At 62.1% G+C, this 12,254-nt stretch overlaps 1 protein-coding gene across 1 annotated transcript in view; it reads left to right on the forward strand.

Moving 5' to 3' along the window:
- Positions 1 to 12,254, forward strand: part of STK32C (serine/threonine kinase 32C) — an 83,037-nt gene that overhangs the window by 42,622 nt on the left and 28,161 nt on the right. The window contains exon 2 of the mRNA XM_067708979.1: positions 2,883 to 2,938. Coding sequence (XP_067565080.1) covers positions 2,883 to 2,938 — 56 coding nt within the window. The remainder of the gene's footprint in view (positions 1 to 2,882; positions 2,939 to 12,254) is intronic.

Here is a 12,254-nt window from a genome sequence, read left to right on the forward strand (position 1 = left end):
GCAGCTGCGTTCCCATCTTTCCTGTCCTGAAAAAGTGAAAGTCTGGCATTTGTGCTTTTCTCTAAAAATGGTGGTTCCCTTGCTGAGCACCCTGCCAGCTCACGGGCCCGGGGCGCCCGTGCTCGGGGGTCTGCTCAGGCCTCTGCCCCGCAGGAAGGCGTAGCTTCTGCGCCCGGGCCGCTGGGCTGGACCTCCTGCCCCCAGGGCGCCGCAGGATGGCCCCCGCAGGCCCTCCGGTGGTCCCTGGGCTGGGCCTGGGACACTGCCCTCGTCCTCAGCTCGGTGTGGGAGCAGCCAGGGCTGCGCCGACCTCGGGCACGTGGGCGTGTGGGCCTCCTGTGCTTCCGACAAGGGAGAAGAAACCCAGGGGCCCCCAGGCGGCAACAGGCCGGGCCTTGGAGGAGACTGGGCGGGGGGTGGGGGGCAGTCCCTGGGCCCCGAGCCACCCAGCAGAGCCCGTCTCCCCACTGCACGGCAGCCACAGCCCCGTGCTCCCGATGCCCCATCCTCTCCCCGCTGCCCACGAGGGCCTCCTCAGACCCCGAGGTCACACGGGTGCCAGTGGCAGGGGCCAGTCCCAGGTTGGCACGGGGACACTGTCCCTACAAGGGCTGGGGTTGCCCCGCCATCCACCTCTGGCTGTGGGAGCTGGTGCTGGGGTTGCCTGGTCAGCCCGGCTGTGCTAGTGCAGGTTGACAAGTACGCGGCTTAGAGGCACCCCTGTGGTGTCCGCCAGCACGCGGCCCTGCCACTGCTCACGCGGGGCAGTGTCCTCCTGCCGTGCCGGTCCCGGCGCCTGTGTCACCTCTGGGTGCCAGGCTCCATCTCCAGACGGGAGGGGTGAGCCCCACTGGCGGGCGAAGACGCTCAGCTCCGGAGGAGGTGCCGTGCTGGGGTCTCGTGCTGGGCCCCCTCCTTCCTCACTTTCACCCCACCCCACAAGCACATGCACACACACACGTGCGCACATGCACACACACACACACACAGGCACACGCACATGCACACACACGCACACAGGCACCGCCAGAGACCGGCTTTCCTGTACCGTCTGCGGAGACGTCGGCAGTGGGGGCTGCGGGCAGCAGGGTCTCTGGGGCTTCTCTGACGGCCTGAGCAGCCCCAGCGTGCGAGGCAGTCACGGAGCGTAGTTAGGTTTTCCCTGGGGAGCGAGGCTGCACTGTAACAAGGTGGCGGAACGGACAAGGCTCTCTGACTGTGTTGGGTGCAGTGGGGAGCACAGAGCCGCACGGACAGAGGCCACGGTGCCTGAGTATCGGAGTGGCTTCAGGAGGGAACCTCTGAGCTGGGTGGGCGCTGGGGACAGGGAGGCGGGGGCAGCCTGGGGCGGCCTCTTCACGGACCGTGCCCCCCAGGTCTGTGCCCCATGGACCCGTGTGTCTCCAGCCTCCCACACCTGGTCACCACCCCAGACAGCTGGTGGGTCACAGACCTGGGGGCGCATGGACCTGGGGGCACAGACCTGGGCGAGACCTGGTGGGTAGAGACCTGGGGAGCATTGACCTGGGGGGTAGAGACCTGGGGGGCACAGACCGGGGGGCACAGACCTGGGCGGGACCTGGTGGGTAGAGACCTGGGGAGCATTGACCTGGGGGGCACAGACTGGGGACATAGACCTAGGGGCACAGACCTGGGGGTGCACTGACCTTGGGGGGCACAAACATGGGGGGTAGAGACCTGGGGGGCACATGGACCTGGGAGCACATGGACCTGGGGGGCACATGGACCTGGGGGCATAGATGTGGGGGGCACAGACCCGGGGGCACAGAGCTGGGGGGTTTGAGACCTGGGGGGCACAGACCTGGGGGGTAGAGACCTGGGGGGCACAGACCGAGGGGCACAGACCTGGGGGGTAGAGACCTGGGGGGCACAGACCTGGGGGGTAGAGACCTGGGGGGCAGAGACCTGGGGGGTAGAGACCTTGGGGGCACAGACCGGGGGGCACAGACCCGGGGGCACAGACCTGGGGGTTTGAGACCTGGGGGGCACAGACCTGGGGGGTAGAGACCTTGGGGGCACAGACCTGGGGGTTTGAGACCTGGGGGGCACAGACCTGCGGGCACACAGGCCAGGCTGGCCCGGGCCTGGGTAGAGACCCGATCCCCCGAGCAGTATGAGGGGAAACCTGCGTGGACGTCATGAACCCCCGTGGCGTGTTTGCAGAGAGCGCGTCAGGTTGGAAACAGAAGTGGGAGCCCCGGAAAGCTGTCCACGCCCCCTCCCCTCCGCGGGGCTTCACGCTGGCAGGCTGGTGCACGGCGGCGGGAGCGTCCTTCAGCAGGGCTGTGACAGTTAGAAGAGCTGCAGTTTCCTTGGGGTGGGGCTCGTTATCTGATTCTGTGAAGAAAGTCGGTAGAAATAAGGCGTCGAGTGGTTTCGCTCAGGCTGTGGACGGCCCCATTATCCATCCCGGGGCCCTTGCAGGCTCCCCTCAAGCTGGTCCAGAGATGCCCACAGGGCACAGCCCCCCGCCGAGACTCAGAGGGCGGGCCACTTATTTATGGGTCTTTGCGGGTTGGGGGCCGCTTTCACTGGGGGGCTGCGGGGTGCCTGGGGCTGAGCTGAGCTGCCCTGTCTGATCGTGTCCCATGTGTGGGCAGTGTGGCCTGGCCTCACCCCACAGTGAGTCCGGCAAGAGGGGCTGCACAGCCCCCAGGAGCCCCCCTCTGCCTCGGCTCGGGCCCGCCCTGCAGCGCCAGGCCCTGGGGGAGGTGGGCCGCTGAAGGGCTGCAGGGGCGCCCTGCAGTGTGGGGGGCTTCCCGCAGTGTAGGGGCACTCGGGGACTGCTCCAGCGGGGGGGCTCGTGGCAGGCACAGGGCCTTTCTGCCACCTCACCTGGCATCCCTCTGTTCTCTCTGCAGTGAACTTGGACCACTTCCAGATTCTCCGTGCCATTGGGAAGGGCAGCTTCGGCAAGGTAAGGCCAGCCGGCAGGGGGCCGAGGCTGGACAGGGGTGTGAGCGAGGCCGGCCCCAGCTGGGTCTATGGGTGGAGGGTGTGGGTGTGCTTCCGGCCGAGCAGGCCGGTGATGCTGGGGCCGCGGGATGGACTGCCGGCCGCGCTCACCGATGCTGGGGTTTCTTAGCCCAGGTCTTTGGGGGTCTAGTAGCTCGGCCAGGAGCTGAGGGTGCAGATGGCGCGGCCCCCGGGCTCTTCCAGGGCCGAGACCCTGACACCCTCACTCTCCGTACCAAGGCCCATGTTGCAGCAGAACAGCTTTCCTCAGGGACAGAGCCGGCTCGAGGTCTGAGAGGGAAGCGTTTCACACAGAAGCCGCTCCTGGTTTAGCTGATGCCTGGTGTCTGGAGCGACAGCGACGCTCGGACACCATTGCTGCGGCTGGAGCCCAGAGGCCAGGCTTCGCCTGTGCCCATTCCTCCAGGTCAGGCAGGGGCAGGACCCAGGGTGGGCGGCCACGCTGCACTTCTCCAGAGAGACCCCCGGAGCCCATTCTCCACTTTGCTTCGGTTTCTCTTGGCCAGATCTGACTTCCTGCTTGTCGCCTTGTCCTGCCTAGAGATGGGGGGTAATTACAACTCAAAGAGGCTTAAGGAGCGCTCTGCAAAGGTTAAAATTAGCTCCCGGGACTCTGCCTTGCCAGGCCTGTTGCAGTGAATCCCTTCTGAATGGACAGTTTCTTTTCAGCTCAGAGGGCTTGACAGATGAGGCCTTTGCGCCCCCACGCCCCACACAGCTGTCTGGACGCCGTCTCTGTGAGCCCTGTACGCGTTTTAAAGGGATTGCTGTGCTGCCAGCGCAGGCTACCAGGGTATTTGAATGCTGTTAATTATCTCCATCTCATTGTATCACAGCGAGTGCTGCCTTAGGTTACCAGGCCTGGGGTAATTATAGCCAGAGCAGATTAGCCCCTTTGCACAAATCCATTGAAATGCTGTGTGCATTAGGGAGAGAGCATTTTTAACGCCTCTCGGAGTCAGGAGGTGACTGATGGACCTGGCCTTTTGTTGATTGTGCAAAGATGGTCGATCCAAAGATGAGGTCCTTGGTCGGTGAGCTTGTCAGACGCTGGTGGCGCCTGAGACAGTCTCCGCCACCTGGCTTCTCCCACGGGAGCACCGGCGTGTGGGAGGCGAGGGGGGCAGGCAGGGTGGGGCTTAGGGGAAGGTGCCCCCCCCGGGGGGGAGGACACCAGCCGAGACTGGGTTTGGGAAGGATGGCTTATACAGGGAGACGTGGGTGTCATACAGATGACTGGAACATGGGCCGGGGAGGGAAGCTCTTGGGGCGAAGACTGACTGGGGTGGGCAGTGCATTGCCCTGTCCCCACCCCCATCGCCCCCCAGGCTGGGCCCCCTGCACCCCTGCGAGGGGCTTGTCCTCCCTTCAGGTGCGCAGCTGGGCAGCCCGCCCGCTCTGCAGTGTCTGCAGGACCCCAGGATTCTGGCTCCTCGGACCGTTCTCGGCTCTGAAAATCTAGCTGGCCACAGGGTCCCAGGAATGGGGCTCTCAGAGTGGGGTGACAGGAGGAAGTGTGGGGTACTTCCAGGGTTGTATCTTCAGACGCAGGTTACAGTGTAATTGGAGGGCTGCTTCCTGCTCCCTAGTTAGGCCTCCAGGGGTCTCTGGGCCACGGTTGCCGGTGCCAGGTGCAGTTATGTGTCTGGAATGTGGGCTCTGGTCCTTCCGCTGCTCTCGGTGGCTTGGCGGGGACCCCATGAGGAGAGAGAGTGAGGAGCTGAGCCAGCTCCAGCGTGCACGGCGGGGCCACGTGCACACCCGCGTGCGCACCTGTTTACACGTGGCCTTATTTCAGAGGGTGTGCGCTGGCTCCACCATGCCCGGACGCCCAGTGAAGACCAGCTTTACGAACTGCTGGGGAAGCCCCCTCGGCCAAGTGGGTGTGAATGTTCAGCGCCCCCCGCCCCCCATGCACAGAGGCACAGTGGTCGGTGTGTGTGACGTGACCCGTCTGCCCCCAGCAAGGTGGCTCCACCCTTCAGGGCAGTGGCTCCGGGAATGGATTACCCAGATTGGCTGCATGTGGGCCTTGGACACAAGACTGGATGTTGTGTTTGGTTTGTTTCCAGTTTTTTACGGTGGTAAATTACACAGCACTTGGAAGGTACCATCTGAACCATGTTTAACTGCACAGCTCAGTGGCATTAAGAACATCCCCACTGTCGTGCAGCCGTCACCCCGCCGTCTCCAACCTGTGAAATGAAATCCTGCACCCAGCTAACACCCCCCAGCCCCTCCCAAGTTCCCAGTTCTTGGAGAAATCGTATCCCAGCGTAGAGAGCTTTGTTCTCCAAGGCAGAGCGGAAGCTGGTGGTGGTCCGGCCCAGCAGCCATGAGTGGGGAGAACACAGCCCCCACTAGCCTGGGGGTGGACTGGGCTCTGTCCGCCAGCCTTTGAGGACGTCATGGCCAGCTGACCCCGCGAGGAGGCTGGGACCATCCTCAGAGCAGAGGCCAGGCCGGAGTGATACTACTGACAGGACACTTCCCGCCACCCCCGTGCCCGTGCCCACACGGCGCTGGCAGCTGCGAGGCTTCCCCCGGCCGTGTCTGTGCAGATGTGAGCCCCCGGCGGCGGGCCTCCTTGGGGGAGGGGCAGGTGTAGTGGGACTGTGGACCTCCACCGCGATGCTCGTGGCAGCCCTCGGCCAGGCGTTGTGTGTCGTACCCGGAATCTCAGACTGCAGGTGACACACGCTTAATTCAAGAGAGCGGAAAAGGGTGACAGATAAGAGCTAATGTCAGCAGGGTGGGGAAGGCCCCCGAGGCAGCTGAGCTGGGCTGGGCTCCTGCCAGGGCTCATGGTCTCTGCCCACCCGGGCCCTCTCTCTCCGGCTCAGCTCTGGATGACCTCTGAGCTCCACGGCCAGAGAGACGAGGGCTGCTGTCCTCCCGCCCTGGCCTGAGATGGCCCGGGGCAGCCCTCTGATTGGCTGGTGTGACCACGTGCTCCTGCCCTGCCCCACTCACTGTAGTTGGGGCGCGGGCTATAGGGCTCCACAGCGATCCGTTACAAGCAGAAGGTGGGCAGGGGCCCCGGGGCGCTGCAGTCCCTGGAGCTGGGCAGTCCCTACCTTGACCTCACTGCCCCTGCCTGCACAGAGCATTTGCTGGCATAGCTGAGTCTTTTCCCAGCAGAAGCAGCGGCTGGCGGGGGTCGAAGACCGGGTTCATTCACAGGGGTGCGTGGAGTGGGGAGCCCGGCGGGTGGGGCTCTGGGCTCAGACCTTTGCCTTTGGGGGCCCTTCCCAGCCAGCCTCTCCTCCTCCCCTTTCCCTTCCTCCCCAGCTCCGACCCCGCTCCCTGCCCCCTTCTCTACTTCCCTCCCTGCCCCAGGCCCGAGGCTGCCCTGGGGAACCTCAGACCAGCTCCTGGGTCAGTGTTGGGGGCACCAGCCCTGTGGACCAAGCTATAGGTCCCAGACCGCCACCTCTGCCGCCTCCAGCGCACAGCCCGCCTACCCGCTGGGGCTGGCCTGTGGGGTCCTGCCTGCCTCTGCCCCAGGTTCCGGGTCTGGCTCATTAAGAACCAAACTCCCAGAGGCCTGTTCCTCTGCAATTGCTCATGGCTTAGTCTCTGCTCAGTTCATGAACACCAGGGCGGCTCCAGCCACAGGACTGAAGGGTCCCGTGGTCGGGGGGGCCCTCATAAGCATCCTGTGCTGGGGCGTCTCCTGCCCCACCCCAAGGCAGGCCCTCCTTGTGCCCTAGAAACTTCCTTGAAAGGAGCCCACCCTCAGGGTGAGGCAGGGCTGCCCTGCATTGTTACATCCACACAGGCCGCCCTCAAGTTTCTTTCTCCCACACACGCCCCTGCCCCCTCCTGCCAGCTGTGGGTCCGCCGGGGTTGAGGCCCTACCCGCCCCGTTCACAGCCCCTGCTTCCCTTCAATCCTGGGCTCTGAGAAGCCCCCAGCCCTGGGCCCTGAGCTGACACGGACACGGCTCTCATGGAGCTCAGCGGCCCCTCGGCGTGCAGTGAGTGCCCAGCGGGGCCTGGAGCAGAGTCCTGGGCTTCCCCGGGGCCACGTGGGGACTGTGCACGGGCAGCGGGCCCCCCTGGGTGGAGGGCAGGGCCACCTCCCCGCCCCTGACTCCTCCAGCTGTGGCCTCACCGCCTGCCCTGGGGCCCAACCTGTGGGCTGTGGCACCCTTGCTTTGACCTTTCCTGGGGCCACCCTGGGGTGTGCGTCCCCCTCCTGGGCACCTGTCTCCCCGGCTGCGGCCCAGGTGAGCCTGGCGTGTGGCTGCCCTCTGGGCCCCTCGGCTCGGGGCTGCCCTGCCCTCCACGTGCATGGCCACGGGTCCCTGGCGCCCGGGACTTATGGGGCCCCTGCTGGGGAGGGGGCCTGGGGAGCAAGGCTCTGCCTCCTTGTCTGGGGCCCTCAAAGGAACTGGAAGGTCCCAGGCAGTCCTTCTGGCTCCCCCGGCCTCCAGCTGCCCAGCCCGGGGCCTGTACTCAGCGGCTCCTGGGAATGAGGGTGCTTTTCAGGTGTGATGGGCACGAGCTCCCGCCTCAGCTGGGGTCTCCCGAAGTTCTGTCCAGCTGGACGACGTGGCTGCAGTTTATTCCAAGGCAGATCGTTTCGGTGGAATAATTAAGACTTGGAGAAGATCGGCCTATATTTTGTGGGTGTTGGTGATGGCCTAGCCCTCAAACGCCACCATCCACCCCCCCCCGTGTGTGTACATGTGTGTGTGTGTGTGTGCGCGCGCGCGCGCGCGCGCAGTGGGGCCTCCCCGCCAGCACTGCCAGCCAGGTTTGATTTGCACAGGAAATTGAATTCCAGCTCCACGCTGCACTGTCACAGGATTACTGCAGGACCTGTCGATGGGCGTTTGCTCCGAGCCCCTGACCCTCCTGGTCAGTGGTGTTTGCAGCCCAGTGCAGGGGCGCAGCCCCCGGGGCCCCTCTGGGACAGGCTCTGTTGAGGGGGCGCACGTGTGCACAGGGTGGCGGCAACTTCCGGGACCACGCTGACCCCTGGGGCTGGGCCCCGGTCTGCTGTGGAAGTGGGCAGTGTCACTTGGCCCTTCTCTGGCCACACGGCTCCTCCCGAAAGGCTGGACTCTCCCTAGGGCTCTGGTTACCTGAGGACACGGAAGGTGTGTTTCTACTTTTAGAGGGAACGCCTGTGGCTTCCCCACCTTTTTCCCGGCGGTGGGGCGGTGGGCTAGAGGTGAGAATCAAATGTCCCGTCTCTCCAGATGGAACTTGCCCGGGAGCTGCTCTGATGACACCTGTGCTTCATCGCTGCCCGCCCACCCTCCCCATCTCTTCCCCCTCCCTCCCTCCTTTCCTGCCAGCCTGGCCTCCCTCCTCCTCTGGCCCCCAGGCCCCGTGCGTCCTCCCTGGGTTCTCGGGAGGCATCGCGTCTGCCCGCGCCCACCTGGAACATTGTCTCACACTGGCCTTTGTTTACAACGATCATTACTACTTTTACACTCAGAACAAAGAAAATATTCTGTTTGGGGAAAGAACTTCACTCCCTCTGGAATTTACCATTTTTCAGTTGGCGAGCTCAGCTGCTCTGTCCATCCGTCCATCTGTCTGTCCTCAGGGGGAACTGCTGCCTGTCCTTGGCTCTCTGCGGCCTCTGCCCTGACTCAGGGACTCCGTTCCGTTCTAACCCCCGAAAGCCTTCAGAGCGTCACAGCGCCCGGCCCATGATCCTCCAGAATGTCAGCTGCTCTCGTGTATTTATTTTTCCGATTGAGCTTTCAAATACATTCCGTCAAGATCAAAAATAAACTCATTGAAATTTGAGTAGGAATTGCATTTCAAGATGAAATGGGAGGGAAGTGGTTATCTTCCCTCCGGGATCCTTCACATTTGGTCGTGTTTAGTATATATTGTTCTTACGGTTCTTTTAGTTCTTCTAGTTCTTCTAGTTGTTTTATGTTCAGCTGTTATGTATTATCTTCTGTGTTACTGTGAATATGTTTTATTTTCCAGCTTTATTTCCAGTGTACTGGGAACGGTGGCTTCTGTGCCCCGGCCCGCTGCACCCCCTCCACCCCCACTGCCCTCTGCCTGCCCTCAGCTGCTGAGGAGGTGGGTGGTTCCGGGTGTGGGCGGAGGGTGGTGGCCTGGCTTTGCCGGCTGTGGCTCATCCCTGCCAGGAATAGTGAGGCCCCCTCCTGCCTTAACCAGGGGCGTTGGGGGCTAAATGTGCTCCCATGATGCTGTCCGTGGGGCAGAGGTGGGTCTCCACTCTCGACTGGGGTCTGCAGAGCCCCCTAACAGTGGGCAGCCAGCCAGACCGGGCAGCATCAGGAAGTGAGTGTCGAGGCATCTGATGGGCACAGCCCTGCCGGAGGAAAGGCTGGCTCCTGGGAGTGGGGGCGGGGCATCCCTTGGCGAGTCCCAGAGGCCCTGGCCCTGGATGCAGAGCTCTGCACAGTGGGCGGGACTCGGCGTATGAGCGGGGGCGTCCAGGGCTCCGTCCTGCATTCCAGCCCCTCTGGCTCCCGGGGCCTTTTCTCGACTCTGGGTGGGGTCCTGCCCTCACTGGCCAGGCCTCCTCTCACCCACTGCTCTGCATACCCCACACCCACGGTGCCCCTTTTTCCTCTCTCTGCATCTGCACAAAGGCTGGGCTGGAACTGACACAGGGGCTGCTTCTGGGGTGCCTGCCCCAGTCAATGTTGGGGTAGGAGGGCCTGGCCACCCTCTGCCCTCCCCCAGCCCAGGCCTGTCAGGAGGCCGTGGGTTCCGAGTCAGGACACTCGCTGTGAAATAGGGCAGGGATGGGGGCTATTCTCCAGCTGTGAGGCCCAGGGACCCTTTTCTGGTCACCTGGGCCCAACCTGGGGGTGAGATGCTCATCCCCGGCCCCTTGCTCCTGCAGAAGGAGGGCTGGTTGGGTGATTATTTGGGGAGGGAAGGAAGGCACCAACCTCAGGGGATGAAGTGGCCAGAGCCCAGGCCCATGGCTTTGTGTTTCTCCAGTTTGTGGGGAAAGAAGTAAGATGATCCCAGCCATCCGAGGAGTCTCCTGCCCCCCGGACCCTCGGGTGGACCTGGAGGATGGGGTGGGTGGGAGAGCAAGAGAGTGGTTGCAAGGGGGACAAGTACCGTCCTGGGGGCCCCCGGCCTTGCCTCTTTTCCCGGACCCTGTTCTCAGGGCACCCCAGTGACGCCACCTTGCCCAGCCTCCCCCCGCTGCCATCTGAGTGAGAAGCCTTTGCTTGCAATTGCTATGGCAACACCTCGGCGGGTGGCAAGTGATCAGCCCTCCCGAGTGCTGCTGTGACATCTTGCTGAGTTAACCCAGGAGGAGCTGCCTGGGGTTCCGTGCATCCCTTATGGTGGAAACGCCGTGAGGAGAGGGCAGCTGTGGCCGAGGGTGTGGAGGTGTCGGGTTCTGGGACTCGAACCTGGCTGTCCACAGCCTCCACCGGGGCTGCTGGAGACAGCTTTGCCTGCAGCCCGTCCTCGGCCCTGTGATCCTGGTGTTTACGCTGGCGGCGAGGGCTGTGCTCTGGCCCTTGCCATCACCGTCCAGCTCCCTGACCAGGCTCGAAGCCCCTTCTCCTGAGATGTCCAGGCACCGATCTGGGCTCTGGATCTCAGAAGCCTGTGCCTGCGTGCTGTGCCCCGGACGTTCGGCCCAGCCTCCGTGTTCCCATCACACCCTCGACTGCGACCACACAGGTGGTCTCGGGGGGCCGTGGGCAGCATCGTTGAAGGCAAGCCGGCCTGCCGCCCGCCCTCTCTGCCCACCCCTGCCCACTGCCCACTCAGGGCAGGGCCAGTCCATGGCTGCAGCCCAAGCAGATGTCATGGATCTGTCTCCATTGTCAGAGAGCCCCGCCCCCAGACCTTCGAGCAATGGTGTTTCTTGACTCCATTAGTTGGGACATACGTTGGCTTGATATTAACTTTTTAAAAAAAATTAGAGTAAAATACACATAACATAAAATTTACCACTTTTAAGCATACAATTCAGTGTCATTAGGTACATTCACACTGGTGTACAGCCATCATCACCTCGGGAACTTTCTCATCGTCCCAAACAGAAACTCTGTCCCCATTAAACACTAACTCCCTACCCGCTCCCTGAGCCCCTGGTAACCTCCAATCTACTTTCTATCTCTGTGAATCCAGCTAATCTATGTATCGTGTGTAAGTGGAATCCCACATTGTCACTGGCTTAACTCATTTAGCTTGATGTCCTCCAGGTTCACCCATGTTGTAGCCTGTGTCAGAACCTCCTTCCTTTAGAGGCCGAATAGCATTCCATTACGTGGGCGGGCACTTGCTTCTCTGCTCATCCACTGATGGATTGGATTCCTTCCGTCTTTTGGCGAGTGTGAATCGGGCTGCTGTGAACCCGGGTGTACGAACACCTGTTTGGGTCCCTGCTTTTAATTCTCCTGGGTGCGTACCCAGCGGTGGATTGCTTGATCAAATGGTGCCTTGTGGTATTTTAATAGTAGAGCTTTAGCTGTGATTGTGAGGGGGGGTGGGGTGGCGCCCTCGGGTGGGATGGGGTCTCCGCCGAGGCTCAGATGCAGGCACCGGGTCTGGAGAATGTTTCCTGGACTGAGCTGACAACCTGTCCCCGTGGGACCAAAGGCCCAGGTCAGCCTGCCTGAGAGCCCAGGGGGGCGGAGGCCTGGGTGTGCAATTAACGTTATGTTTTTACTTTGCTCTCATTTCTTAGAGATTACCTTTTATGTTAAATTTAATGATTATGTAAGATACTTGCATGATGTCAGGTGAAAATCTGTAAGACAAAGTATAGCCTCCACTGCTGTTCCTTCTGTCCTGTTTCCGCCTTCCTCCTACAAATATCCCTTTGTTTTTCTAACATGTTTATTGGAGTATAATTGCTTTACAATGGTGTGTTAGTTTCTGCTTTATAACAAAGTGAATCAGCTATACACATACATATATCCCCATATCTCCTCCCTCTGCGTCTCCCTCCCTCCCTGAATATCCCTTTTGGAAAAGCTTGGTTTCTGTTTCCATTGGTTTCTTTTCACTATATCCGCATGGCCTGCTTCTTAAGTGCCCGGTCGCCTGCTGTTCACACGCTCTCTACGCTTTGCTTCTGACTTGACGGTGTTTCTGGAAGGCATGCTCTCGTTCAGAACCACCCCGCTCCCTGCCCTTTGCAGCCGCACAGCCTGCCACGGGGTGGGCATGCTGACGAGCTCCCATGGGTGCAGCAACACAAACGTGCCACCTGACAGTCGTGGAGTCAGAAGTCTGAGACTGGTCAGCCCTGGGCTGGAGTTGCAGTGGGGC

The sequence above is a fragment of the Pseudorca crassidens genome, chromosome 16 (assembly GCF_039906515.1).
Source record: "Pseudorca crassidens isolate mPseCra1 chromosome 16, mPseCra1.hap1, whole genome shotgun sequence".
NCBI classification, from domain to species: domain Eukaryota; kingdom Metazoa; phylum Chordata; class Mammalia; order Artiodactyla; family Delphinidae; genus Pseudorca; species Pseudorca crassidens.